We start from the raw sequence: 26,244 nt of genomic DNA on the forward strand, positions 1-26,244 counted from the left end.
GTGCTCGATACAAGATTAGCCAGGTGGGTCCCCACAGACGCAGGTGGGCTCCGTGCCCCCCCCGATTGTGGTTTCACCGCGGGCCACGGCTGGCGCGGAGCCGCGGCGTTGCCGGCGGCAGCGCAGGTGCCGGGAGGCGCGTGCGGTCGCTGGCGAGGCCGGGAGCCCCGGGCGGTGACCGCCTCCTTCCTGCGCTGGCGGCGAGGCGAGCGCGGGGCCACGGCTGCGGCAGCAGCGCCATGTGCCAGCGCCGCGGCGAGGGACCGGGCAGCTGGCGGCCCCGCCGAGAGCCGGGGGCTGCTGCCGCCCGCCGCGGGGGCTCCGAGCAGCCGGGAGGGGAGCACTCCGAGGGAGGGGGCTTTGGGCTTTGCAGGTGCCCGACCACGAGGTGGGCCCGCGTTCGCTCTTGCTGGGATGTGGGCTGCAGCCCGTGATGCCCATCTCGGCAGGCTGCAGCAGCGGCGCCGGAGGCCCGGGGGATGCAGGAGGGGCCCCCGCCAGGGCAGGTGCTGTGGGGGGGCTGTCTCCCCCCGGGCGCATCCGGGTGCCGGCCCCCTGTGGCGAGGTGTGTGACGGCAGAAGCGCAGGCGAGGCTCATATTTGGGCACGGAGCAGGTTATTGGAGGCCGCGGCCCCGCCGCCGGGAGATGAGGCGCCTGATAAAGGCTGCTGCCCCGGTGCTGCTGCGCGCAGGGGCTCGGGCGCTGGCGAGAGGTGGCCCGGCTGCGCGGGCTCGGGGCCGGTGGCCATGGGGCCGCTGCTGGCGCTGGGGCTGCTCGTGTGCGTGCGGCTGTGTGCGGGTGAGGGTCGGGGGGGCGGGAGGGGGGCCCGGGCGGCGGCGGGCCCGGCTCAGCAGCCTCCGTGCCGCAGGCTCCGGGCAGCTGCGCCTGGTGGGCGGCGGCGGGCGCTGTGCCGGCCGCGTGGAGGTGAAGCACGGCGGGGAGTGGGGCTCCGTGTGCGTCTTCGACTTCGACTGGGAAGCTCGCTGGGCCGCGGTGGTGTGCCGGCAGCTGGGCTGCGGCCGGGTGGCCAGGGCGTCCCTGCACGCCCCGTTCGGGCGGGGCAGCGGGCGGATCTGGCTGCAGCCCTTCTGCAACGGCACCGAGGAAGAGCTGGAGCAGTGTCCGCACGTCGGATGGGGACGGCATCTCTGCGGCCACGAGCGGGATGTGGGGGTGACCTGCACAGGTGAGGGGACACGCTGGCCGTGCTGGGACAGCCACCTCGTGCTGGAGCATCCCGGGCCGGTCTGAGCCATGCCGGTGCCCTGTGCAGATGCCGTGGAGCTGAGGCTGGCGGGCGGCGGCAGTCCCTGTGCCGGGAGGGTGGAGGTGAAGCTGCAGGGACACTGGGGCTCGGTGGCAGACGACAACTGGGACATGGAGGACGCCGAGGTGGTTTGCCAGCAGCTGGGCTGTGGCTCGGCTTCGCGGGCCTACTCCATCCTCAAGCCCTTTGGCGCAGGGGACGGGCTGGTCAGCCTGGCCCTGGTGGACTGCAGTGGAGACGAGGCCACGCTCTGGGACTGCAAGATCCGTGGCTGGGGACCCTATAACAGCAGCTTCCATCACAGGGAGGCTGCCCTTGTCTGCCAAGGTAGGAGCTGGGCTGGAGGGGATTGAGGCTGTTCATGCACATCCCTTGACACCGGCCCTGCACTGCTCCCACAGGCTTTTCCCAGCTGGTGGGTGGCGATGGAGCCTGTGCCGGGTGGCTGGAGGTGCATCAGGGCCGGGCCTGGGTCGGTGTCTGTGAGGATCAAGTGGACATGAAGGTGGCCCAGGTGGTGTGCAGGGAGCTGGGCTGCGGTGAGGTGATCGCCATCCCCGGCAGTGGCCGTTTTGGGGCAGCGTCGGGATCGCTCTGGGACGGGGGCTTCCAGTGCAATGGCACCGAGCCCCTCCTCAGTGCCTGTGCCCGGGGTCCGCCCCACGGCCAGGCCTGCAGCGGCCCTGGCGGCGTCATCTGCTCCTGTAAGTGCCGGGGACACCGGGGGCTGTTGGGGTCCCTGCGCCATCAGCGCTCTCACCGCCGCTCCCGTCGCAGCCTACACGGGCTTCCGCCTGGGGAACGGCAGCTCGGGATGCTCCGGGCGAGTGGAGGTGGCAGTGAGGGGCACGTGGGGCTCCGTGTGCGCCAGCGAGTGGGACCTGCCCGATGCGCACGTCCTGTGCCGCCAGCTGGGCTGCGGCCGCGCCTTCAGCGTGCCCCCGGGAGGCTCCTTCGGCAGCGGGGAGGGGCCGCTGCGGCCGGACGCCTTCGGCTGCAGCGGGAGCGAGCGGCACCCGGGCGAGTGCCCCGTGGCCGTGCTGGGCAAGCCCCCCTGTGCCCCCGGAAACGCCGCTGCCGTCGTCTGCTCAGGTGGGTACAGCGCCTGTGTGAGGAGCCCTAAGGGCTTTTGGGAACTTGCCAGAAGTGGAAAAAGTAGGAGATGAGGCAGGCTCACTTTTTATTGAAGGGCTTAGTTGGGCCATTTTACAGGTACTGTGGAGTCCCCGCGGCTGGTGGAGGGTGAGACCCGGTGCGAGGGGTTTCTGGAGTCGTCCACAAGTACTGGGCACTGGCGCCGTGTGCCCGGAGAGGTTTTGTTCCTACGGAATTTGAGCAATGTGTGCTGGAAGCTGGGCTGTGGAGGACTGGAGAAGAGTGGTGCTGTACTTGGTAATGTGTCCATGTGGGACCTCAACGAAGCACAGTGGGCCATCATGAAAGAAGTGATTGAAACCATCAAGGGGATGACAACTGATCTGACCAATAGGACCATACCTGAGGAATATTTTTGGAGTATTTACCGGGGCATGAAGACTGCACCAGCTGGCATCTCTCATGGGTTGGATATTGTCTGTTCAGGTGGGTGTCCCGGGAAGGACCGGTGAAGTGCCGGTGCCCCAAGCAGCCAGCGCAGCCTATTCCTTCCGTGCCCACAGGCAGCCTGCAGGTGAGGCTGGTGGGGAGCTCTGGGCGCTGTGCCGGGCGTGTGGAGGTCTATTCCGGTGGCAGCTGGAGCTCGGTCTGCCAGGAAGGCTGGGAGCTGCGGGACGCGGCCGTTGTGTGCCGGGAGCTGGGCTGTGGCACGGCACTGGAAGTGCCGAGCTGGGCGCGGTTCGGTGCCGGCACGGGGCCGCTGTGGCCGTACGTGCCCGACTGCTCCGGCTCCGAGGAGTCTCTCTGGGAATGCGGGCGCACGGAACGGCGCGAGTGCGGGCGCGGCGGCGGGGCGGGGGCCGTCTGCTCAGGTCAGTGCCGAGCAGCCCCGGGTCAGGGCCCGGCAGAGGCCCCGGGGGGTTCCTGGCCGTGCCGTGACCCCCCTGTCCCCCTTGCAGAGCAGCTCTCCGTGCGGCTGGCAGGAGGCCCTGGGAACTGCCGGGGGTTCCTGGAGCTGTTCTACAACGGCACCTGGGGCCGCGTGTGCGCCAGCGGCACCAGCCCCGGCACCGCCGCCGCCGTCTGCCGCCAGCTGGGCTGTGGGCACCGGGGCCGGCTCTCAGATGTCCCCGCCCTGGAGCCGACCGACGCCTGGCTGGCCTGGCTGGGCTGTGAGGACGGGGCCCGCTCGCTCTGGGGCTGCCCCTCGGCACCCTGGCTCTTGCAGAGCTGTGGCACCGGCGGGCACGCCCATGTGGAGTGTGAGGGTGGCGGTGATGGCAGCACTGAGGGACACACCAGCCCATATCCGGAGGGTGCCAGCAGCACAGGTAGCTGTGCCCGTGCCTGCATCCCCCCAGCAGGCTGGCTGGGATCCCCCTGCCCTCACTGCCTGCCCGTGTCCCCACAGGTGTCCCCAGGAGAAGGGCCCCGGCGGTGGCCCTGGGGACTGTGCCTGTGCCCACGGTGCTGTGCGTGGTGCTGGGGACGCTGCTGTGCCTGGCCCTGGGTGCCCTGGCCCTGCTGCTGTGCCGTGCCCGTGCCCGGCGCCGAGGTGGGTCCCGCTGTGTGGGGCTGGGGACAGATCCGGTTTGGGGCTCCAGGAGCCCCTGCCCTGCGGAACAGCTCAGAAGGTGGCATGGGGTGATCCCGGTGCCACCCACAGTGCCCAGGGCCCCAGGTAAGTGCTGCAGCTCCTTCCAGGCCCTGGCCGAGCTGCAGATGCCGTCTCCAACGCTGTCTACGAGGAGCTGGATTACAAAGCCATGCCCGAGTACCAGGAGGTGCCCACTGCCCCAGGTGGGTGCAGCCCTTGTGCCCCAGCTGTGCCCGGAGTGAAGGCTCTGCCTGGCAGCCCCAGGGCAGCTGCGGCTCCTGGTGGCCCAGCAGCGGCTCCTGGCCATGGGCTCTGGGTGTCCCTCGCTCCCAGAGCAGCCCTGCTCTGTAGTGTGAGGTTCTGTCACCGGCGGTGCCACTCGAGGCCACCCCCAAGTCCCTGTTTATGCCCTGCAGGTTCCCTGTTGGAGGGATGGGTGAAGAAGCTGCCGTATTCGAGCGGGGACAGCGTGGAGGGGAGTGACACCGAGGCAGCCCCAGGTAGGGCCACAGGGCAGGAACCCAGCAGGGAGAGCTGGGGACAGGGGACACACCCGGCCTGGGGAGGGCTGAGGGGACAAATCCCCCCTTGTTAGTGTGCAGGGAAACATCGCCTTTCCCTGTGGGACCCAAGGGCCTCCAGCACGTGCCCAGGGGAAAAGCTGGAGGGGATGGCACAGGCTGAGGCCTGCCAGGGCTACTGGTCACTGCCATGGAGCCCTCTGCTCTTCCCAGATCCCCCTGCCTGGCGTGAGCAAGGAACCCCGGATGGCTACGACGATGTCCTGGATGTGCCCCAGGAGCCGCCCGCTGCCAGCAGTGGGGACATCAGCGAGGGAGCGGCACGGCAGAGCTGGGTCTGTTTCCTCCCCACAGGTGAGAGGGCTCCCAGCTGCCCTGTCCCCTCTGCAGAGTCTCTCCATGGCAGGCTTTGGCTGTGGGGGCAGGCAGGGCCCCAGCAGCAGATCCATGGGTGCTGTGGTCAGAGCCCAGGTGGGGTCTGTCAGAGGGACACGGAGCTGCCTGCCCCCTCTGGCCCCTTTCTGTGCTGTCCCCAATTTGGGATCTACGACCCTCCAAATCCCCCAGCAGCCACCGGGGACCCCTCGGAACAGCTCCCTGAACACATGGACTATGATGATGTCGGCAGCAGTGCCCTGGGGACGTTGCCATGAGGATGTCCTGGCCATGTTGCAGTGCTGGGGACACGTGTGTGGCAGTGTGGTGGGGCCCTGTCCCCAGGGAGGGCTGGCTCTGCCCACAGAGGGCAGCCCTGGCTGTCCAGCGCTGCAGGAAAACAGCTCCTGTGTAGGGATTTTCTGTGGTTTCAGTGTGAATTTCCCTTTTTTCCTATTAAAACCTAATCTGGTCAGAGACTCACTCCCAGGCCTGCAACCTCATTCTTTGGCTGGCACTTCCATGCCAGGTACACCAGCCCTTCCTTGGAGATGTGAGGCAGGAACTGGAACAACAGCCACATCCCTGGGATTGGTGGGCTGAAGAGGGAAGAGCCCAGGAGACTTCTGGCATTGCGAGGTCTTTATTTATCACTGCCACATGCCCACAGCTGTAACAGCCATATCCAGGAGATTTCTGGCATTGCGAGGTCTTTATTTATCACTGCCACATGCCCACAGCTGCTGCCAGCAACAGCGAGGGGAAAAGGGAGAGCTCAGGACCCGGATCCCCCCCCGGCAGATACAGCAGGATCTCCCTGTGCCCTGTGGGTAGGGCAGGCTCAGCCCCACTCAGAGCTGGGCAGGGAATGGCTCTGGTTGTTGGAAGCATCCTTTTCCTAAAGGATGGGAGGTCTCCTGAAGGAGGGCAGCGCCTTCCTGCCCCCCAGCTCCATGTGCTCCTCAGCTGAGCAGGCTCAGCCCCACTCAGAGCTGGTCTGGGAATGGCTCTGGATGTTGGAAGGGCTTTTCCTAAAGGATGGGAGGTCTTCTGAAGGAGGGCAGCGCCTTCCTGCCCCCCAGCAGCACCCCGCGCTGGCAGGGCAGCCGGGCCATGGCCCCTGCCTGTGGCACCTCGTGCTCCAGGAGGTTCCCGATGTTCAGGGCGGGCTGCAGGGCCCGGAGGGCGTCCAGCTCCTGCAGCAGGGCCCGGCTGAAGCCGTCCGTGCTCAGCCTGGCCGTGGAGGGGGCAGGAGAAGAGGAGAAGGTGTTGGAGCTCATGGGGAGGGAGGCGCCGAGGCGGCCGCGGTGCCGCTGCGGCCCTGCCTGTCCCGCGGCCTCCGCTGCCCGGCTCGGGAATGCCGGGCACGGAAGGGGCCGTGGCAGGGCCCCGACTCACCCCAGGCTCCTCAGCGGGCAGGCGGCATGCCGGAGCTGCTGGCAGAGCTGCAGGACGGCCTGGGCTCGCAGCTCGTTGTCACTCAGGTCCAGGCAGGTGAGCCGGGGCCCCTGCAGCAGCCGCGCAGCCAGGGCTGTGCAGGAGGCGCCCGACAGCCGGCAGCTGCCCAGCCTGTGGGAGCGAGGGAAACAGGGAAGGAGGGCTCTGGCCTCTGCCGGCTGAGCTGCTCCAGCAGAAAGGAAAGGAGAAAGCTCTATATAAAAAGGAGGGAGCTCTTGCCCATCCTGCAGCCCCTTTACCGCAGCGTCTGTAGCGGGCAGGCACAGTGCTGCAGCCCCTCACACAGCAGCTCCACGCCGGCATCTCGCAGGTCCTCGCTGAAGGACAAATCTAGCTCCTCCAGGTAGGTGTTGGTGCCCAGCACAGAGGCAAGGTCCTCGCAGCTGGCACTGGTGATGCGGGAATACCGCAGCCTGATGGGAAACCCCAGCAAAATCCTCAGAGCCTCCTGAGTGCCCTTACTGCCATCCCACCACGGTGGCGGTCCCCACCCTGGTGCCATAACCTTGGCCCTCCTTGGCCTGGAAGTGTGGGACAGAGGTATGATGCCGTCCCGGGGGGACCCTTTGGAGTGTCTCCCGAGCTCTCAGGTCTGAGATGCCTTAGGGATTCTGGGGGTGCTCACCGCAGGATGCGCAGGCGGCAGCCCGGATTCCGCAGCCCCTCACAGAGGAGGCGCACGCCGCTGTCACCCAGCGAGCTGTCAGCCAGCTCCAGCTGGGCCAGGCCAGGGTGCTCCGCCAGCAGCGCTGCCAGCTCCGCACAGCAGCTCTCGGACAGCCGGCACCACCGCAGCCTGCGGGACAGCATGGAGAACAGGGGCTCAGCACACCTCACCTATCCTGCCTGCCACCTGCCCAGCAAACCCACGGGTATGGAGGGCCTGGCTTCCCTCTGGCTGCTTGCCATTGTCCGCAGGGAGCAGTGGGGCAGGCCCAACCCACTCGCCCACTGCACTGTGGTTGGGGTGTCCCCACCCACACCCCGGCTCCCAGCCCTGGTGTGGGCTCCGCGCGCGTCTCTCACCGGAGCACCTGCAGGGCGCTGTCCCGGTGCCGCAGAGCCCGGCAGAGCAGGTGGATGGGGCAGGGCAGCTCCTCCCGCCGCCGCACGACGAGAGCACCGGGATGTCCTCCGGCTCCCGAGGCTCCAGAGCTGAAGGGAACAGAGCCGTGGGGCACACGCAGCCCTCAGCGGTGCTGGCAGCTCCCGGTTCTGACACCAGCACACAACCCCCCCATCCCGAGCAGAGCCTCCAGCTTCTCTGGAGGGATCTTTGTGGCTTTGGAGGAGTGAAGGACCCCAAACATTGCTGCTGGAGCCACCGGGGGAGATGTAAGGGGAGTCACAGGGTGCATTTAACATTCCAGCACCAGGGATCTCCCTTTTTGAGGGAGAAGGAGGACGATGGGAAGCCAGAGTGACGGCTGGGCACAGGTGGGCCTGGCTAGGTCGACCCAAGAACTCCATCACCATCAATCCCACAGCAGGCAGCGGATCGAGGAGTCCACATGTTCCTTGTTCTCCCCAAGAATAAGTAAATCCTATGCTATGGAACCAAACACCCAGGGAAAGGCCAAACTGGTGTTCAGGAGGGAGAAGCTGAATCATCCTTTGGGACAGAGAAAGAGAAATCTTTGCAGTTTTGGGTCATTAAAGCAAGGAGGAGCAGGACTTACCAAGGCACTAACACATCCAGCTCTGCCTCAGGATCCTGCCAGTGGAAGGAGCATCCCTGGAGGGTGACGGAGCCCAGCCCAGCCCAGTGCTGGATGCAGAAGGAAAGAGCCATCTGGTCATACAGGGTCAGCCTGGTGTCCTGCAGGTCCAGGTCAGTGAAATGACCCAATGCATTTTGTGCAAAGCTCTTCTCGTTCATCTCGAACAAGAAGTGGAAAGTGTCCATCTCCGAAACCTTCAGTGCTTGGCCAGGGTGGGAGAGGCCTCTGTGCCTCCCCTGAAGCCACTCCAGCAGCTCTTCCCTGACTCGTGGTGAAATTCTGCACCCAATGGTTTTGTCCATGTACTCTATGGATTTCTGGCTGACCAGACCAAAGAGGAATCGCACTGTTATGTTCAAATCCTTTCTGGACTTGTTGTAGCTTTCTAATAATTTATTTACATCCTTCTCAAGCTTCCCCAAGCTGATAGTTTCCCCATCATCCTCCAGGACGTAAAACATTGCTGCAAAAAACTCCTGGATGTGCAGGTGGGTGAAAGCATAGACACTCTCATGGTCTTCTCCTTTCCTTGGGATCCTTTCATTGAGGAAGTAGGGGAGAAGACCTGGCTGGTCCAAGCCACAGTCCTTGATTTCCTTCTCCTCAAAGAGGACCTTGTGCTTCCAGATACCCTCGGCAGCCAAGGAGCAAAGCTGGAGTAGGAACTGCTGGAGGACCTGTGGGTTGTCCCTGTCCCTGAGTTTCAGTAACTGGGAGAAGTAGAACATCATCATCCCTGTGGTGGTTTTGGAGCACTCAAGGAGGTTTTTCTTCCCACAAAGCTCTTGTTCAAGGATGGTGCAGATGGTCCAGCTCATGATAGGGATGACACACAAGCTGTAGAGGATCTCGTTGCCTCTGACAAACCTGAAGGCCATGTCTGCTTTGTTGGGGTTCTCAAAATACTTGTGGAAATACTCCTTCCTCCTGGCTGCTGAAAACCCCAGTATCTCCATGTAACTCTCACCCTTCAGGCACTGCCTCAGGCTTCCAAGAGCTGTTGGCCTCATGGTGATGAGCAAAGAGGCTTTGGGGAGCAAAGTCTTCTTCAACAAGCTCATCAGGGTGAGCTCCAGTGGCTTCACCTCCCTGGGGTCAGAGCTCAGCTCAGCTTCGGGCTGAACCAAGGAAAACCCCAGGGCCTCGAAGCCATCAAAAATGAACAGGATCTTCTTCTGGTCATCCAGGATCTTCCCAGCCGGCACTCGCAGGCCAGGACAGCACCGTGAAATCAGGTCTGCCACGCTGGCTTCCATGGGAAGGACGATGGCTTTGCAGTCAATGCAGAAGACAAAGTCAAACTGCGTGTGGAGTGCTCCTTCTCCCCACTCCACCATCATTTTCCTGACCATCGTTGTCTTCCCCATCCCTGGGGCCCCCACCAGCACCACGACCTGCGGGGTTTGCCCATCTCCACTGGGTTCAAACAGCATGGTGGTGGTGGTGGCAGCTGCTCCATTGCTGGTGCTGGTACATCCCTGGCTGGTTCCCACAGCTCCATCCTTGGCTACGTGCTTGCTCCGAGGCTCCCTGGTGATGGTCAGGGTGGTGAAGTGGCTGTGGAAGGACGGGCTCTCCCTGGGACAGGCGCCCAGCTCCCTGTCCTGGTGGGACTCCCGGGTCGTGTGCTCTCTGCTGTCCCACCTGTGCTCTGTGCCGACAGGAGCAGGGTCAGTTCCCAGCCCAGACACATTCCCCACACACCAGCAGCCACTTATTTCAATGCTCAGTGCTCTCCTAAGTCTGGCTGGGGCACTAAGGACACAATTTGTGAGGATTTGGGGACTCTGGTAGGTTGGGCGTTCTTCCAGGTCCTGATCCTGATCTATCAACCCTTGTTTTATCATCCTCATCCACCTGGCAGCAAATGCAACTGCCTGGGGCTACCTGCAGTCTCTGACTCATGCTTCAGGGGACAAAAACACTGCCCCTGGGCTCCAGAGCACAGACCTCAGCAGAAATATCCTTAATCCCCATCCCAGGAGGAAAGAGCCTGCCCAGCTGGCTGCTGGAAAGCGCTGAGAGCACTGGGTGAGCTTTGAGGTCACTTCCAACCCAAACCATTCTGTGATTTTAACCAATGCCTTTATCGAGGGGTTACAAGCCCATGTAATTCACTGCAGGGATGAGCTGCCTGCACAGAGCTGGTGACCCTGTCCCCAGAACAGCTTCAACAAGGAGTGCCCAGGACTGAACTCAGAGCCCAGGCCCATGCCAGGTGGTGGGAGGCCCCAGGTGAGGCTGCTCAGCATTCCAGGCTATTAATAGTACCCCAGGGTGAGCAGGGCTTGGATTTTCACTGCAAGGAACTTCCTGCTGCCAGGGAAACCCACCTTGGCTGCTGCAGCAGGTCATTCCACTGTGAGAAACGTCCTTCATTCTGCTTTCCCGGGAGTCTGAGGTACGGACAAACGGAGCTGCCCAAACAGCCACAGGGTTTTGCTGCTGTGTGGCCTTTCCCCCCCCCTCCAGCCGTGGGGTGGGTTGTAAATGGGGCTCTAGGAAAGGAGAGAGGCTCATTTAGGATCTTTGGATGCTCAGGAATAAAAGGGGTGTGAGCTTGTGCTGTGACCTGCTCTCCTGGTTTGCCTGCTCCAGTTTATGCACAGGGCACCTGTGTCTGGATTAGCAGGGGGTAACCCTCTCGATGATTTTATTTTCTGTGAGTGATGATTTTCTTTCCATGATGGAAAAAAAAACAAACAAACCAAAAAAAACCCAAAAAACCAAAAAGAGGATGATGTGTTTAGCAAAGCAGCCTGTGAGGGATAGTGGGAAAGGGAGAAAGGAAGTTTTTTAAGGCACACTGGGAATTTAAGGACTCCTTGTGGACTCCTTATTTCCCTGCTCAGAGCCAGACATCACACTGCACACTGTCCCTCCTGCTTGCAGGATGTCAAATAATTCTGGGGATAACTGTTTCTCTCCAAAGGAAATGGTCTCAAGTGTGTCAGGGGAGATTTAGGCTGAATACTGGGGAAAATTCCTTCACTGAAAGGGTTGTCCAGTCCTGGCATAGGCTGCCCAGGGCAGAGGTGGAGTCCCCATCCCTGGAGGGATTTAAAGGCTGTGTGGATGTGGCACTTGGGGACAAGGGATAGTGATGGCCTTGGGCAGTGCTGGGGAATGTTTGGTCCTGATAACCTCAGAGGGCTCGAACAATTCCATGATCCTATGCTCCTTCCCCTGGATGCTGCTGCCACCAACATTCCCCTGTGGGTTTTGCAGCGGGAGCTCCCCAGGAGCCAGGGCTGTCCTTATCCCTGCTAACTCCTCCTGGGAGGTGCTGTGAGCTGAGGGGGAGGGGGCAAATCCAGCAGCACCGTTTCTAAAGGATTCCCACTCCTTCTGACCTTGAAAAAGCCATTTTCACCTTGCTGTGTCTCAGCCAGGGCTGCTCTTGCTGTGCCCGCGCTGCGTTAGGGGGGATGTGACTCTGCCACGGGGAGATGGGGGAAGTGCATTGTTTTCACAGCTTTTCCTTCACTTCCCTTTTTCCTACCCCAGTTAAAAAAAAAAAAAAAAAAGTTTACATTCAGAATTTAAATACAACGTAAATTCCGGTCTGAGGGGTGTGAGAGCATCACGTGGGGCTGTTTATCTCCTAAGGCAGAGGCAGAGTGTGTGAACATAAGGAAACCGCTGCTGGAACCCCTCATCCAGGCTCTGGGGACAAGACCCAGGGGTTCCCACTTGCAGGAGGCTCCCTCCCTCCTCCTGCCACCTTGAGGATATTCCTGCTTGATACAGAAGTAGCAAAGAGATTTTGCTAGGGAAGAAGCAGTTTGGGGGTATCACCTGCATTAAACTGTGGATTTCCACCAGCTTTGCAGGAATTCAGCCTGTCTGCTGCTGTCAGTAGATCAGCAGATTTGGGAGGCGTTAGGAAGGGAAAGCAGCTGTTTGGAGCCATGGAAAGGTCCTGGGTGTGCCTGGCACAAGTCTCTGAAAGAGCAGGGAGTGCTGGCGCTGCTGGGGGCAGGACCAGACAGGGAACAGCGGGTACATCAGCATCAGCCACAGCTAATCCTGGCCGTGCCAGCCTGTCTGAGCCGAGCTGGCTCCTGGAGCCACCGACTACAGAAGGAATAACCTTGCTCATCCCTGCCCCGAGGGGGTGTGGGTAGCTGCATCCCAAAGCAGGCCCTGGAAGCACAGCATGTCCTGGGAGATTTAGGTTCTTGCATCCAGCCCCTCATTCTGCAGCTCTCTTCAAACACAGGCAGGATTTGTCTTTGCAGTAGGATTTAATCAACCTGAGTATTTTTTAGACATGACATGCACCTGGCTGGGCACTGGTGGGTCCCAAGTAACTGATGAAGGCAGATGGGCAATTAACACACAACCCGATTTCCTCTGAAATAAGGGCAAAAAGAGCTCCAGACAATCCCAGAACCTGCTGAGGTCTGGGATACAAGCAGGAAGTGACACAGGGATGGGAATTTGAGCCCTGTGCCTGGTTGTAGAGGTGAGGCTGTAACAGAGAGGGCTCTTGGCTTTTAGCTGGTGAGGATGAGGGGGAGGAAGAGGATGAGGATGAGGTGGCTGTGTCTGGCAGTGCCTGGCTGGCTGACAGCGCTCTGCAGTGGGACCGGGCTGTGTGCCCGGCTCTGGTCTGGGAAGGGGTGTCAAACAAGGAGCAGTCTGGGGAGAAGGGAAGCAGAGCTGGCACAGAACTATCCCCAAGGTGCAGCATTCAGTGTCCTCCCTGCACTGTGCAGAGTGTCTCCTTGGCAAGTCAGTTTTACATTCCTTAACTGACTGCCAGGGATCATCTCAGTTGGAAATTCTGGCGGGGAGAGGCTCATACTCCTTTTGCCTGTGGTCTACACAGAGGCATCCCAATTTATCAGGCTGGCCTGCTCCCAGGTATTTTTCCAAGTGTGTCCTCCCCATTTTGTTGCTGTAGTAATTGCTGCAAATCCAGGCAGGATTTGGAGGAGAAACAGACGGAGCAGCAGAGGGGTCAGTGCCGCAGGGACAGCCCTGAACTGCTGAGCCAGCTCAGCCCCAAGTGACAGAGGATGTGGAGATGCAGCTGGGCTGCCTGTACCACCCTGCACCCTCCCTTGGCACCCTGCCCCTCCAGATCCCAGCCCTTCCCTCTGGATTGGAGCGCCCTCTCCCCCCCTCCCTGCTCTCCATCTTCATGCAGTCTGCAGAGGTGCATTGTGGGAAACTCCCAAGTTTCCCCCCCCTCTGCCTGCCTCCCTCCCTCCTCTCTGCGCAAGAGCCAGCTCCCAAGGTGTGACTCGTCCGGCCGGAGGACAGAGGTAAGGGATGCCGCTGGGATGGGGGCGCGGGGTGCAAGGGCCGGGGCTCCCAGCTCCGGGACGTGCGGATGTCCTGCGCAGGGTGACAAGGAGACACGGGGACGTGGAGCCACCTGCCCAAGGTGAGTGAGCACCGGGATGGAGGCCGGGGCTGCCGTGCCCGCTGCCTCCGGAGCCGGCAGCCCACAGCTTCCCCCCCAGGCAAAAAGAGCCTTTTTGAAGAGCCTTTTTGTCCCCAAACAAGGAGCACGGTGAGGACGGCCGGCCCCGGGAGGCTCCCTTCCCGTCCCGGTTCCCACGCTGTGCTCCCTGAAGGTCAGGCAGGCACAGAAGGTGTTGCTGCAAATGCACGGCTGCCTCCTGCCCGCTTCCTGCCCGCAGCTTCCTGCACGTACCTGCAGCCTCCGCGGGCTGTGCCGAGCCGAGCCCTTCGCCTGCTCCGGCCCTGGATGCGGAGAGGCCCTGGATGCGGAGAGGCCCTGGATGCCGCAGCAGCGCTCCCGAGGCCGGAGGGCGCCGGGCACCGGGAAGCGGAGCCGGCCATGTGCCGGAAGCAGGGCTGCTGGGAGGGAGGAGGGCAGGCAGCATCCGCGCTGAGCTCCTCCGGCATCCCGCCTGCCGCACCTCCCCGAAAGGTTTTGAGCGCTTTTCCAGCTGCTTTTCCCCTCCCATCTGCACGGACAGTGGGATTTGTTTGCCTTTTGCTCTGCCTGGATGGGTTTAATGACTCTGTTTAGTTCTGTCAGTGCTGAGGCAGGAGGGAAGCAGGAACAGCCGGCTTGGTTCAGCCTTCACCTTTTCCCGGGAAAGGGGGTTGTTTGTAGGGCAGGGAGAATTTGATATCAATCAGGGGGTGTATTCTTCCCCTTGTATTTGACCCTGGGCTTGCACCGGAGAGGAGCTCACAAAGGGAAATCTGCCCCAAAAAACCCAAAAGGGAAAAAGATGTCATAAGCAGCAGTGCCTGTTTTGAAGGAGAATATTGCACCGAGGGAGTGGGATACCAGACCAGGCCTCCTGAGTCACGGTGGTGCTTCCACGGAGGGAATGCTTTGGGAATATCTCAAGCTCTTCAGTCTGATGTCCCTGCTCTCTGCACATCCATGTGCATCCCTGTGATGTGTGCTGGTAGGGACCTGTTGATTTGATCCTGTTTACTTCTCTGTCCCTCTGGTGGCTTCTGGGGAGGTGCAAAGGGGGAAAGAAGAGGATTTTTAAAATGGAATCGAGGTCAGGCTGGCAGAAATTGGGCATTGGGACAAGAGGAGGAAACCTCCATGCCGCAGCCCCGTTTTCCTGGGTGGGGCTTGGGCAGGATGCCGTCAGGAGAGGGAGGATGGACTATGCCAGATTAAGCTCCCTGCTCCATCTCAGGACTGACCTCCAAAAGTCTGACCTTCACAGGTTTGACCTTCAGTGTTTTCCATCTGTCCTTTCTCAGCCACAGTGCCCAACACCAACATCTAACCCTATGATATTGTAGTCGGGTGGGGAAAGAAATCCCAATTCTCCCCTAAAAGTGCATTTTCATCCCGCTGCATCCGTCCCCTCCCCTGGCAGGCTGCTGGGATGCGGGGCTGGAGAACACCCTGGCACACTGTCCCCATCCTGGATCAGGTGTCAGGGCTGGCAGACGGGGTGGAGGGAGGGATGGAGCTCCCTGAGCAGGGATTTCCACGCTGAAGGAGCTTTGGCCATCCTTCCTCAGATGCTTTCCAGCTTTCTGCTGGGACAGAGAGTGCCTGGTGTTACTGCACAAGGTAAGGGGTGGGTTTTACGCCAGAGAGTGTGGGAGCCTCCCTGGAAGGTCACTGCCTCGTGTGGAATTGGCCTCTTGTCTGCCTGCAGTGGCTTCTTAGATTTCAGCTGCAGAGCAACAGTTTTCAGGCTGATGCCTGCAGATCCCAGGGGCTGCCAGGTTCCAGACCCAGCTCTGCATGTGAGGAATTGCTTCCAGAATCTTTCTGCTGCCCTCAGCTGGGCCACAAAGGGGGTGATGCTGCATCAGGCAGAAGGGATGGATTTAGGATGCCCATCAACTGGGGAGGGATGTTGAATTTGCTGCTGCTTCCTGCAGTGGTTGGGGCTATTTCACTGTGTCACATATATCCCCCATCCTTTTTTGCTTATGGATATTGAATTTGGGATACAAGACTGGGAGGAAGATGCCTTAATAGCAAGATCTGTCAGAAAGGGGATCAGCCTCCTGAAGCTGGGGACTGGCTCATGGCCGCTTGGGGAGCAGCACCCCAATTTGGAAGCATCTGCCTTCTTCCCAAAGGCTTTTCCCAAGTGCTGGCAGGCCCGGGGTAAGGAGCAGGGCTTTGTGGTGGGAGGGAATGAGTGTTCACCATTTTCCAAGAGGCAGGGAATGTTTGCTGACCCTGTCACATTATCCCTGAGCTGGCACCACGGCCCAGAACTGAGCAGGGAACCAAGACAAGCCCCATGGCCCCAGCCAGGGTGTTGCTGGAATTGAATTTTTGGCTCTTGGAGGGCTGGAAAAACATTATAAAGAAACAAACTGAGTGTGTTTGCAAAAGTCTAAACAGGAGGAGTTTTCCAGAGTAGGGTTCAGGGTGCACCCAGATCCCTGTGGTGTCACTCATGGGTTAAGGCTCCAGGATTCCTGTTGCTGTGGTGTCTCCCAAAGTGTTCCCCATTATTGCTCCACTGTTTGATCCACTGTCCTGACAAATAGCTGCCATGGGAAAAAAAAGTCATCCTGGCTGAGCAGCCTTTCCTTTGTGCCCTGAATTTCTGTCTTGGGGTGAGGGATGCCCAGCTCTGCCAGGAAGAGGCTCAAGACCTCGTGGTTTTTGAAGGGTAAGAGCTGCAGTTTTGCTCTGCTACAAAAAATTAAACTGTACAGGGGAAAAGAGTGTTTGATTTTGTGTCTGAGGGGGGTTCAAACCCGAGATTAAAGTGAGATTAGCACAGCAGATTGAGGTGCTCTGAACTCTGTTTTAGGGGCTTGGGGACTGTGTTGGGACCCTGAGGAGCCAGGCTTTTTGCAGCAGGGTATTTCCAACGCAACCTCAGCTACGTATTTCCAGATTCTGTTGTATTCTAGAAATTATTTTGCTGTAAGGTGTGTCTGAGAGTGCAAACTGTATGGGGGAGGCTGGTGGCACTTGAGGGGCCTTGCCAGGTGTGACTTCTCCTGCTGAGAGCGGGCCAGGGCAGTGCCAGCTGTGACTCAGTGCCCACCCCCAGGGAGTCAGTCGGAGCACGTGGCTGGAGACAAAATCTCCTCTCTCCCACGGCTGCTTGGCAGTGCCTGGTTTTTGCTGTGCACATGGCTGTGTACAGACAGGGTGTCTTACCAGGGCAGGTTGGAGCTGTGTTTGGGGTTTAACCCCTCCGAAAGAGCACAGGTTGAGCCCCTGGCAGGAGTGTGGTGTGTCTGCAATGCTGCCTCCATCTCTCAGAGAATAAAATGTCTGCCACGTCCATCCCAGGAGCTCTTTGGGGACAGGATGTGTGTGGCTTGCAGAGGTGATGCTCGGCTCAGAGCTTGTCATCTGCAGAGGTTGTGGTGTAGGAAAAGACCATGTATGTCCTGTTCCTGGGCTCCTTCTGGTGGGGAGGCTGAAGTGCTGTGTCACCTGTGTGGGCAGCATAGCTGGGCAGCCTCCGGAGAGGACACTGGCAATGGTGTCACACCTCTGTGCAGCTGCTGGCCCAGGGTCTGCATCCCAGAGCCCTTCCCTTTGCAAATGGAGGGCAAAGCTGCCTTTACTGGGCTACAGGAACCCATCCTGTTCCCACACCTCACCTTGGTGCCAGGTACAACCCAGGCTCTGAGTGTGGATGTCTTGCCCAGCCTGGAGAGAGGGAACGTGGCTTGGTGGCACTGGGAGTGAGAAGGAAGGTCCTGGCCGTGGTCTGGGGGCTGTGGGGGTGGTGGGTACAGATTTTTGGTCACTGTCAGCACCAGCTGGACCAGTGAGGAGCATGCTGGGGCTTGGAGCAGCTGCAGGAATTGCCGCAGCCATGGAGCAGAGCTTGTCTGGCAGATCTCCCTGCGTGGCAGCGATTTGAGGCTGCTGCCACTGCTAAAATACTTCCAGCATCTGACACTCTCCATAACAAGATTCAAAGGGCTTGTTTGAGAGGGAAATGTTTAATCCAGGGATGGGGGAGGGACGTGGAGAGTAACAAACAACAGATTGGGAAAAGGATTCATAAATATCTCATCAGAGTGAAGTGGGTCACCAGTGTTCGCTGTGACTTGGTGCTGCTGTCTCTGAGGGTTGGATTTGGGAGGGCTGGGAAGCACAGCAGGCTCCTGTACAGTCTGTCCCTGGCTGTGCAGCACTGAGGCCGTTTAGAAGCGTCTGTGACAAGTGACTCTGCTGGCGTGGGGTTTGCGTCGCGTTGTGTCACGTTTGTCCCGCGTTGCGTCAGGAGCTGGGGGCTGAAATAGCCTGGAAGGGAGCTAAAAATCCTCCTTGGGGAGCTGCTCATGGCAGCTGAGAGAACACAAGCTCCTTATGTAAAGCTGCTTTAATATTTATGGTAATATCAGAGGCGGTGCATTACCTCATCCATCTTCACTGCACTTCTTGGGCATGGGGAATGGCTTAGTCACTACTCTGGCGACCTTCTCCTGGGTGCTTGCTTGGCATTTATTCCCCCAGCAGCTCAGAGAAAGGGAGAAATGCTGGTTTTCCCCATTGGGAATGGGGAGTTGAGGCACTGGGAATGCTGCTCAGTTGCAGAAGGGGATTGAGTACAAATCCTTCCAGCCCTGACAGATCACTCCACGTGTGACAGAGGGGACAGGCACAGACCCCTGAGGACACATCCCAAAGGACAGGGTGGTCCAAGCTGCATTCCTTAGGGGTTAGATGAGAAGGTGGAAGAGAGTGGGATGGTGAGAGTGCTGGGAAAGGAGCTCCCTCCACTGCGCCAGAGTCACCTTTGGTGCCAACTGCTGCTTCCTTAGGGGGAGCAAGGGTCTGTCTGTCCTGTGCACAAGGGGATGAGTGCCTTTCTTCCACACAGGCAGGAATGACAAAGAATGGAAGAGGAGATTAGGGGATGAGGGGAGTATTTGAAGACAAGGTGTTTCCTGCCATCTCCGGCTTTTTCTGCACAGCATTGCTCCAGGTCATATATGGTCAGTAGCTGTTTCCAGGATGGATGTTTCCAACTGGAAGACACCTGGAGTGTAGGGATGGACCTTTATTGCAGGATAAATCCTGATACATAACCCCACTGTGCTGTTAAATCCTTCCTTGCTGCCCGTCTCAGTGTGGCAGTCAAGAACCTGACAGAGGGAAAAACCCTGTGGATGAGCTTCCCACTGCACCCCAGACCCACACCCTGGAGCAACAAAGTGACTGACTTTCCCTTCCAAATGGAAGCAGCAGGGGAGGATGAGAGGATTTGGAGCTGGGATGGGGCTGGTCCCTGCAGGGGGAAGGGGCCGTGCTGATGGAGCTGTGCTGTGGCTCAGGTTTGGAGCTGGGATGGGGCTGGTCCCTGCAGGGGGAAGGGGCCGTGCTGATGGAGCTGTGCTGTGGCTCAGCTTCGCAATGACTCATCCGCTGCGCTCGGTTCAGGATTGATGCAGCTTTCATCTGTGCACGCAGGAGACAGATGAATAGATGTGTTTGGTGATTTGCTGGGATTTGAGGCAGCAGAAGTGCCCTTCAGGGAGCCAAGGGAAGCTGCTCCTCTGCTGGCCTGTTGCTCCAGTGGAGGGCAGCTTGTTGCGCTGGGTGAGTCCGACTGCACTGACCTTGAGAGCATCCCAGGGGAGCTGTGGCGTTTGTGTGCCGACCTTTGCAGCAGCAATTTGGAAGGTTTTCCTTTTCCTTTTTCTCCTTGATCATCCCTGGTTTTATTATGCCAGCTCCCTCTTCCCAGCCTGGGAGAGAGGTGGTTAGCTGCTGGCAATGAGAACCTTCCAGAAAGGGCACTGATTGTTAAACAGAAATAGCAAGGAGAAGGGAAAAGGGAGGGAATGAAGCCTGTCTCCCACAAAATCTTATTCCCAAGTGCTGCTGCCTGTGTAGGAGGCAGAGAGGGAGCTGGAAGGGGGAGGAAGGGTAGACAGCCAGAGACAGCAGCTGACAAGAGAAAAGGGAGGAATAAAAAGATGTGAGGAGCTATAAAGAAGAAAGCAAAGGTAGGAAAATGTGTCATTAGAGAAAAACTTGGTGTGATGGAATGAGGGAAGAAGAGGAGACAAAGGAATGGGGGAACCCTCATATGCAGGCTTAGTTTTTGGAAGTGAGGAAAGCACTTCTTTCTTCAGTCTGGGGGAGACAGAGGTGCTTAAAGATGAGCCCATGGTCATGCCCTTGGAAGTACAAGACGGAGAGGAGAGATGATTCCCAAGGTAGGGAGCTAAGAGCACACTGAAGAGGGTTAAGTACTAGGATGGAAGAGGATGTTCTGCTAAGGGTACCCAGGAGCCAGGCCAGAGGGTCTGGAGAGGTGCTGGGTGATCCTGTGGCTACTTGCAGTGATGGAAAACCACAGACAAAAGCCCTTTTATGTGGCCGCTTAGGAACAGCTGATATTGATTTTTGGCTTAGTTTGGTTTCTACATCTTTTAAAACCTTTTCTAAGCTGTGTGATGGGTTTGTGTTGCTTTTAGTGGAAATGCACTTAGAATCAGGAAATTCTGTTTGTGGAAATGCAGGGCATGGGGCAGGACAAAGCTCCTGGCTCCATGGCTCCAAGCAAAACCAGCTTTTGTGCCCCCAGGAATCTGGAGCAGTGAGGGGTGTGGATAAACTTTGAGGTGCCTGGGCTGTGCAGGGTCCCCATTTCTCAGCAAGAAGGTGGGTTTTCCCTCTCTGATTTACCTCATGATCTCCACAGGCTGCACACGATTTTCCTAGGGAAAGGGCAGAAGTTTAATGCTTGGTCCATGTGCTGTAGCCACACAAATATCAGAATGTGTGAGTGGCCCAGTTAACTGATATCAAAGTGACAAAGCAGGTAAATTAATATTTATGCCACGATTAATCCGACCCTCCCTGCTTTAACCTGTGAGCCACCTTCTCTTGTGAGCTCCACTTAATATTTTTTTGTGTCTCATTGTACCAGATTGAAAAAAAAACAAAAACAAAAAAGGATAAATTGGTCCCAAACCAGAGGAGCAGATTCCTGGGAGTGACTGTGTGCAGCCTCAGCTCTGGATTTATGTAGGACTTGTGCTGACAGAGCAGTATGGATGCTCTCTGGAAGCACAGGAAAAGGTGAGGCAGGTGATATCTACAGAAATATTACAGAATGGGCACTGAGAGGAAAATATTCTTGCACTTGGCCAGGCCCTTGTTTCCCTCCCACGCCTCAAGCCACAGCAGGGTCTGAAGCTGGGTGAGCATCTGGGGTGGTGTTTGTGTGGTACAGGACGCCCAAGTGTCTGATACACACTCAGCAAGCCGTGAGAGAGGCACAGTTTGGGCTTTCCAAAAGGAAAGTTCCTTTTCCAAAAGGGTTTAGTTTCCCAAACTAGGGAATGCAAGCACTGTCCAGCTGCAGTCAATGAGAAATATGGGATTTTATGGTCACCAAGCCTAGTGCAGCGTGAGGAGCTGGGCTGGAAGATCCTTGTGGGTCCCTTCCAACTTAGGATATTCTGTGAGAGTTGTGGAATTCCATGATTTTGGTGCTGCAGTTCCCTCAGTCTGCTCTAGCTGACTGGCACTGGAGCAGCTGGTGGCCACCAAGCAATGGCTGGCAAGGGAGAGCAGGAGTGGGAGGTGTTTCCATCTTATACTTAGGAGCCATTAGGTGTTGCTCAGCTTTGCTCTGGTCCAAAACCTGTCATTTCTGTGAGATTTCCTCCATTTCTGCCTAAATGGGGATGAAAGCCCCATGTTTATCAGCCTCTTTCCCAGAAGAGTCAGCAGCACAGATCATTGCTGCAGTCCTGGGACTTTGTTCCTGTCATTAGAGGAGTGATCTGCCCTCTGAGCCGCCGTGGAAGGAACCTTTGCTGGCTGAGGTTTTTGAGGAGCCTCTTCAGCCCTCGATGCAGACAATGAGCTCTGATTTCACTTAGCAGGCAGAAAGCTCCTGGCAGCCCTGAAGGTCAGCAGGGAGCCAGCAATGCCGGCAGCCCGGATCCCACGCTGCCTCCTGGTTACTCTTTATTTCCCGAGCTCGGAGCTGATGTGGTGCTGAACTGCCAGAGCCTGCTGGCAAAATGCCTGGTGCATTGTCCTCTCCTCCCATCACATGGAAGTGCAGCCTCAGGAGCTCCATCCTCAGCTCACCCTGCTCTGCCAGCTTTGTGGGGTGAGGTTGTTGTGGTAGTTTTTCATCCCCTCAAAGGCCACTTTGTCCCTTTGCTGAATTCCTGTGCTGTTCACCACTTCCCTGAGGAAGATAGCCCCAGCTGATCACCAGCATCCTGTTTGGCTCCATGGGCAAGTCCAGCAAACCCTGAAAGGAGATGACAGGAGTGAGAGGTCTCTGTCACCAAGAGATCCGTCTCTGCAGTAAATCCATGCAGTCAGTTCTCTGTTTTTCACCAGCTGAGGATCTGGCACTTTGTTTTGCTGTTGCTCCACCAAAAGGCTGGCAGAAATAATCCTTTTATCCCTGGTACCTGTGAGTATTGAGAAACTAATGCTGGTTTTCCTGCAGTACCCGTCTGGAGGGAGAGTATCACGCGAGATCACATTTTAACCCCTTCCTAAATGGACCTTGGAATAGTGCTGCAAAAGGAAGGGTGGAGGGTGAGACAGGCAGGGAGGATCTATCCATCTGTTTGCCCATGGAACAAAGTGTTCTCTCCTTACCCAGAAGGAACTGGAAGGGTGAGCAAAGGCAAGGTAAGGCTTATTTGGTTGGATGTGAGTTTGTCACCACTGACAAATGGCCTCACACGCACAGCCAGGATGGACTTGGACTACGGATGCCCAGATGTGGCAGCCATAGGTGACAGTCAGTCCAACTTGTTTGATGTTCCTGTTTGATATTATGAAAAAAATCCTTCCCTGTGGGGGTGCTGAGGCCCTGGCACACATTGACCAGAGAAGCTGTGGCTGCCCCATCCCTGGAAGTGCCCAAGGCCAGGCTGTGCAGGGCTTGGAGCCCTCTGATCCAGTGGAAGGTGTCCCTGCCTGTGGCATGATCAAGGTGAGTTTTAAGGTCCCTTCCAACCCAGGCTGCTCTCTGCTTCTGTGATTGTTACAGGCACAGAGCCTGTAGTAAATGCTTTGAATGGAGTTCACAGTTCTGAAAGAAGGAGCTGACAGTTTTCCAGTCTTCCTTTCTGTCCTCCTCTGTCACCTCCAGGCAGAGCAACACCGGCTTGCTCTGTCCTGTCACTCACCTCTCCTTGTTCTGCTTCCCGCTCCAGGTGCTGTACCATGTCCAGGTAGGACACTGCCAGCGTAACAAGCATCCCAAGACAACCTCTCCCAGGCCTTGAGCTCGGGTGGCTCCTCTGCTTCCTGCAGCAGCCGGGCGAGGGAGAAGAGCTGGGATAGCCCCACGTATCCATCGCTGCCCACAGCACCCCTAGGATGGATTCCAAAGGCAACGTCCGAAGCGGAAACAAACCCGACGCCAAGGCCGCCAGCTCCGGGAAGCCGGAAAAACCCAACCCCGGGCCTGCCACGAATGCAGACAAGAAGGAGGCTCCCAAAGAGCAGCCTGCTCCTGCCACGGCCGCCAAGAAGGCGGGAGGTGACGCCGCCATCGCCAACAACCACAGCAACCTGAAACCCAGCCCCGCCGCCACGGAGACGCAGGAGGCCAGCGGGCAGTCCCCTGACTCTGACCACAAGGGAAACAGCTCCGAGGAGTCCCCGGGCAGCTTCTTCGACAACATGAAGCCCTTGATCATCGTCGGAGGAGTGGCGGTGGCCGCGCTGGCTGTGATTGTGGGAGTGGCATTCCTAGCCCGGAAAAAATGAAGACGGAGACGGGGTGGGGATGAGAAACCCAGCCCAGCTGTACAGCTCCTTTTGAGACAAATGCATGCAGAGAAATTCTATACATAGCTATATATATAGAGAGAGCGAGCTAGATAGGTCAACAACAAACACCAACTGCAACTCCAGGGTCTTGTTCAAGACAACTGTGCCAGTCTGACCCGCTGTGGGTAACTCCATGCACTCAGTGTGTTCTTTCATGTAATATATCGTGGCTTATACCGCTGTGTATAGATTACAGCTTCTCCTGATCGGTGTAAATGACGGTGTCCCCTCCCCTCCCCTGCTGTCCTCCCTGGGAGACACCCCTCCTCCCCCACCCTGCAGTCCCGTTTTCAAGTCCAAAGTGTTCTACGTCCCATTCGGAGTCCCAGTTTGTGTTTTGGTTTCTGTTTGGTTCTGTTTTAACTTGGGCTGTGGTAAAGAAGATGGAAGGGGAGTGCTAAGGCCTGGCTTGCCTGTCACGCTGGGCTGGGGGTGTTTCTCCAGCCCCCTGGGACAAGGGAAGTGCAGGGGCAGTGGCAGGGAAGGGGCAGCTCCCTGACCCAACAGCCACAGGCGATCCCTAGTCGGTGTCTGTGTATCTGCCCCTCGTCATCCCACCTTGGAACCCCCGCCTGGGAAGTGCTCCGGAGGAACCAGGGCAGCTGCGGTGCGGCAGAGCCGAGTGTGAGCCTGGGATGTCACATCAGGTCACTCTTCTGGCTGAGCTGCCAGCGGGACAGTGACCAGAGGGCTGTGCTGTGGCCCAGAGAAGTCCCATTGCAGCCTTCAGGATCCCAGGGCTCGCCAGGGTCACGTGGGCAGCGTTTGGAATAGAGAGACTTTGTTTTGGATCTAGTATTTCCTAAAGTTAGGCTGGGCTTTGCAGGGTGCTGTGGGCTCAGACCAAGCTCCCTTGAGGTTGGCTGGACTATTGGTGTTCATTTCTTTGGGCTTTGGATAAGGCCTTTCACTGAAGTTTTCCCCACTGAAGTCTGTGGTCTCTCAGCACATGGGAAGACAGGAAAAAGGGGAGACATGAGCTGGTATTAGGGATCCCATGAGAGTAACACTGACCTACCTGCTTTTATACCAGGGAAATCCCTTTCAAGGGCACTGGAGTCTGTCCTGGGTGGATTTCTTACCTCCCTCTTGTGACAGTAGTAGCAGGGATTTGTAACTCCTCCACACTTTGGAAATGGAAACAAATTCCCAGCCCTCAGGAGCAGCCTGATTTAATGGGTGAGTACCTTGGCTCTAAAGCCAGACCTTGTGAGGGGGAGGAGAGAGGGTGTTTAGTGCTTTGGCCAATGCTCAGCACTAAACAGCAAGAGGTCAGGAGCTCTGCCTCTGAAAGCTTCCATTAGGCGTCTCTTGGCTGCTGCAAAACAGTGTTCTAAAGACCCCTTACATTTTGGGTTTGAGTTGGGTCAGAGATTAGGTGAGGTCCAGTGGGAGCTCGGCAGCAGCCACAGCCCATGGGCAGGGGCAGCAGTGATGAGTAGAAAGGGGTGAGTTCTGTGACAGAGCCCATTGTGCACATTTAACTGGGATGGATGGATGGATGGATGGATGGATGGATGGATGGATGGATGGATGAATTCAGGGGCTGCAGGGACAGAGGGAGGTGTGCATTCCTCAGGTGCTGCCTGTGCAGTGTCTGCCTCTGGCACAGTCCCTGGATGGGATGGTGTGGGGGTACCACCTGACCTGGCAATTCTGCTCTTGGCTCGTGTCTGTCTTATTTACCTCCAAACCTGACCTGCTGAATGCACATGGTCTTGGAATGCATGACTGCTCCTATGGTGAGCTCAGAAAATATTCCCAAAGGTGTATGGCCTCTGGGAATATCAGACACTGTGTCCTGGTGCAGCTGGAAGTTGATGCCTCCACCTTTGCCAGCACAGAGACAGGAGCAGGCGTGTTGGGCTCACAGGAGTTTTGGGAAGCAGGGCTACAGCTCCAGGTGAGATCCTGGCAGCCTAAAACACTCTTGGCATGAGCTGTGGATGTGTTCCCAGCAGCAGTGTGTCACTTACAGCCTGGGTAAGGGTTAGAAGCAGAAGGGTCCTCCTCTCCCCTCAGAAGCAGAACTTTGCAGGGAAATTTTCACAGGGAGTTTTGCTAATGTTGCTCAGAAGGAAGAGAAATCACCGCCTCCTGCTCTGGTTCATGTTTTGCCAAGTAGGGTAATGATTTTCAGACAGTGACTTCTGTTTCCAAGAGATGTTTCTACCTTTGCTGCCCCCTCCCTGCCTCTCAGCTCTGGCCTAGGATTGTTTTCAGCAGTGTGTGACGTTAGGTACAGCACCTATCTGTTCTGCCCTGAGCAGCATAGATAGATCAGAGGAGGAAAGTGAAGCACCTGCTCCACTCGAGTCTCCCCTTTTACTTTCTAAAGTATTTTTATTTCCTTGTCTTCACCTTTGGCAACAGAAGAGGGGAAAAACAGTTCTCAGCCAACGGCCTTAACCTTTTCTCCATCTCCAAACCCTGCCTGCCCTTAGAGCACTCAGATGCAAGGCCACCAATTTCATCCAGGAACACCACAGAGGTGGTGATGGGGCTGCAGCTCCTCATCGGGGCGCGTCGCTCATTGGAGCCCTCCCTGCTTGGCAAACCTGGTATGTTCTGTTTGTGAGGGGTTTTTGAACGTGGTCTGTCCTGTTCCCAAGGGATTTTCCACTTCCTGTAATCACTTCACAATCTGCTGTCGAGGTTCAGCACCTGGAACCCACCCCTTTGGCAGTTTGTTTTGGAAAACACCTGTCTGTGTCCGTGTGTGTGTGCGCCTTGGAGCACATCCAGTGTGTGTGTGTACAAACCTTTGTGTTGCATTGCTGCAGTCTGGGAGGGGGAGAGAATCCAAGCTGGAGATGCCCCTTCCTCCGTTCCCTGCGTTCACACCAAGTGTCCGTGATGTCTTTTCTGTGCCGTTCCCACCACGCCGTGCAGCTCCTGAATTCCTTTCCAGCCCTGGTTTCTCCTCAGTGCAAGGGATGTCTGGCTGGTGAAGTGCTGAGTGTGTGGTGTGCTCGGAGC

At 57.8% G+C, this 26,244-nt stretch overlaps 3 protein-coding genes across 13 annotated transcripts; 2 read left to right on the forward strand and 1 right to left on the reverse strand.

Annotated features, from left to right (window-relative positions):
* Positions 1–341: 341 nt before the first annotated feature.
* LOC121336802 (scavenger receptor cysteine-rich type 1 protein M130-like) lies at positions 342–13,176 on the forward strand. 8 transcript variants are annotated; one of them, XM_041406249.1, is made up of 10 exons: positions 342–1,188; positions 1,276–1,596; positions 1,671–1,973; positions 2,047–2,361; positions 2,482–2,850; positions 2,928–3,695; positions 3,776–3,919; positions 4,069–4,461; positions 4,696–4,836; positions 12,964–13,176. In XM_041406249.1, exons 1-10 carry the CDS (start codon positions 480–482, stop codon positions 13,032–13,034), a joined length of 3,534 nt encoding a protein of 1,177 aa, XP_041262183.1. In that variant the 5' UTR covers positions 342–479; the 3' UTR covers positions 13,035–13,176. The 8 variants fall into 8 exon arrangements, with proteins under 8 accessions (XP_041262183.1, XP_041262181.1, XP_041262182.1 ...); XM_041406247.1 differs by lacking the exon at positions 12,964–13,176 and adding an exon at positions 5,050–5,338; XM_041406248.1 differs by lacking the exon at positions 12,964–13,176 and adding an exon at positions 5,053–5,338.
* LOC121336803 (NACHT, LRR and PYD domains-containing protein 12-like) lies at positions 5,823–13,897 on the reverse strand. Of its 2 annotated transcripts, XM_041406252.1 has the most exons (8): positions 13,705–13,897; positions 10,370–10,534; positions 7,995–9,687; positions 7,342–7,470; positions 6,941–7,111; positions 6,555–6,728; positions 6,256–6,426; positions 5,823–6,090 (listed from the first exon to the last, which is right to left on the reverse strand). In XM_041406252.1, the coding sequence occupies exons 1-8, from the start codon at positions 13,895–13,897 to the stop codon at positions 5,889–5,891; spliced, it is 2,898 nt and encodes a 965-aa protein (XP_041262186.1). In that variant the 3' UTR covers positions 5,823–5,888. The 2 variants fall into 2 exon arrangements, with proteins under 2 accessions (XP_041262186.1, XP_041262187.1); XM_041406253.1 differs by lacking the exon at positions 6,555–6,728.
* CEND1 (cell cycle exit and neuronal differentiation 1) lies at positions 13,269–23,533 on the forward strand. Of its 3 annotated transcripts, none has more exons than XM_041406258.1 (2): positions 13,269–13,309; positions 22,644–23,533. In XM_041406258.1, exon 2 carries the CDS (start codon positions 22,810–22,812, stop codon positions 23,200–23,202), a length of 393 nt encoding a protein of 130 aa, XP_041262192.1. In that variant the 5' UTR covers positions 13,269–13,309; positions 22,644–22,809; the 3' UTR covers positions 23,203–23,533. The 3 variants fall into 3 exon arrangements, with proteins under 3 accessions (XP_041262192.1, XP_041262191.1, XP_041262190.1); XM_041406257.1 differs by having other exon boundaries at positions 13,288–13,431; XM_041406256.1 differs by lacking the exon at positions 13,269–13,309 and having other exon boundaries at positions 22,648–22,661; positions 22,800–23,533.
* Positions 23,534–26,244: the final 2,711 nt, after the last annotated feature.

Source organism: Onychostruthus taczanowskii, unplaced genomic scaffold (genome assembly GCF_017590055.1).
Source record: "Onychostruthus taczanowskii isolate IOZ18803 unplaced genomic scaffold, ASM1759005v1 scaffold246, whole genome shotgun sequence".
Lineage (NCBI taxonomy): Eukaryota > Metazoa > Chordata > Aves > Passeriformes > Passeridae > Onychostruthus > Onychostruthus taczanowskii.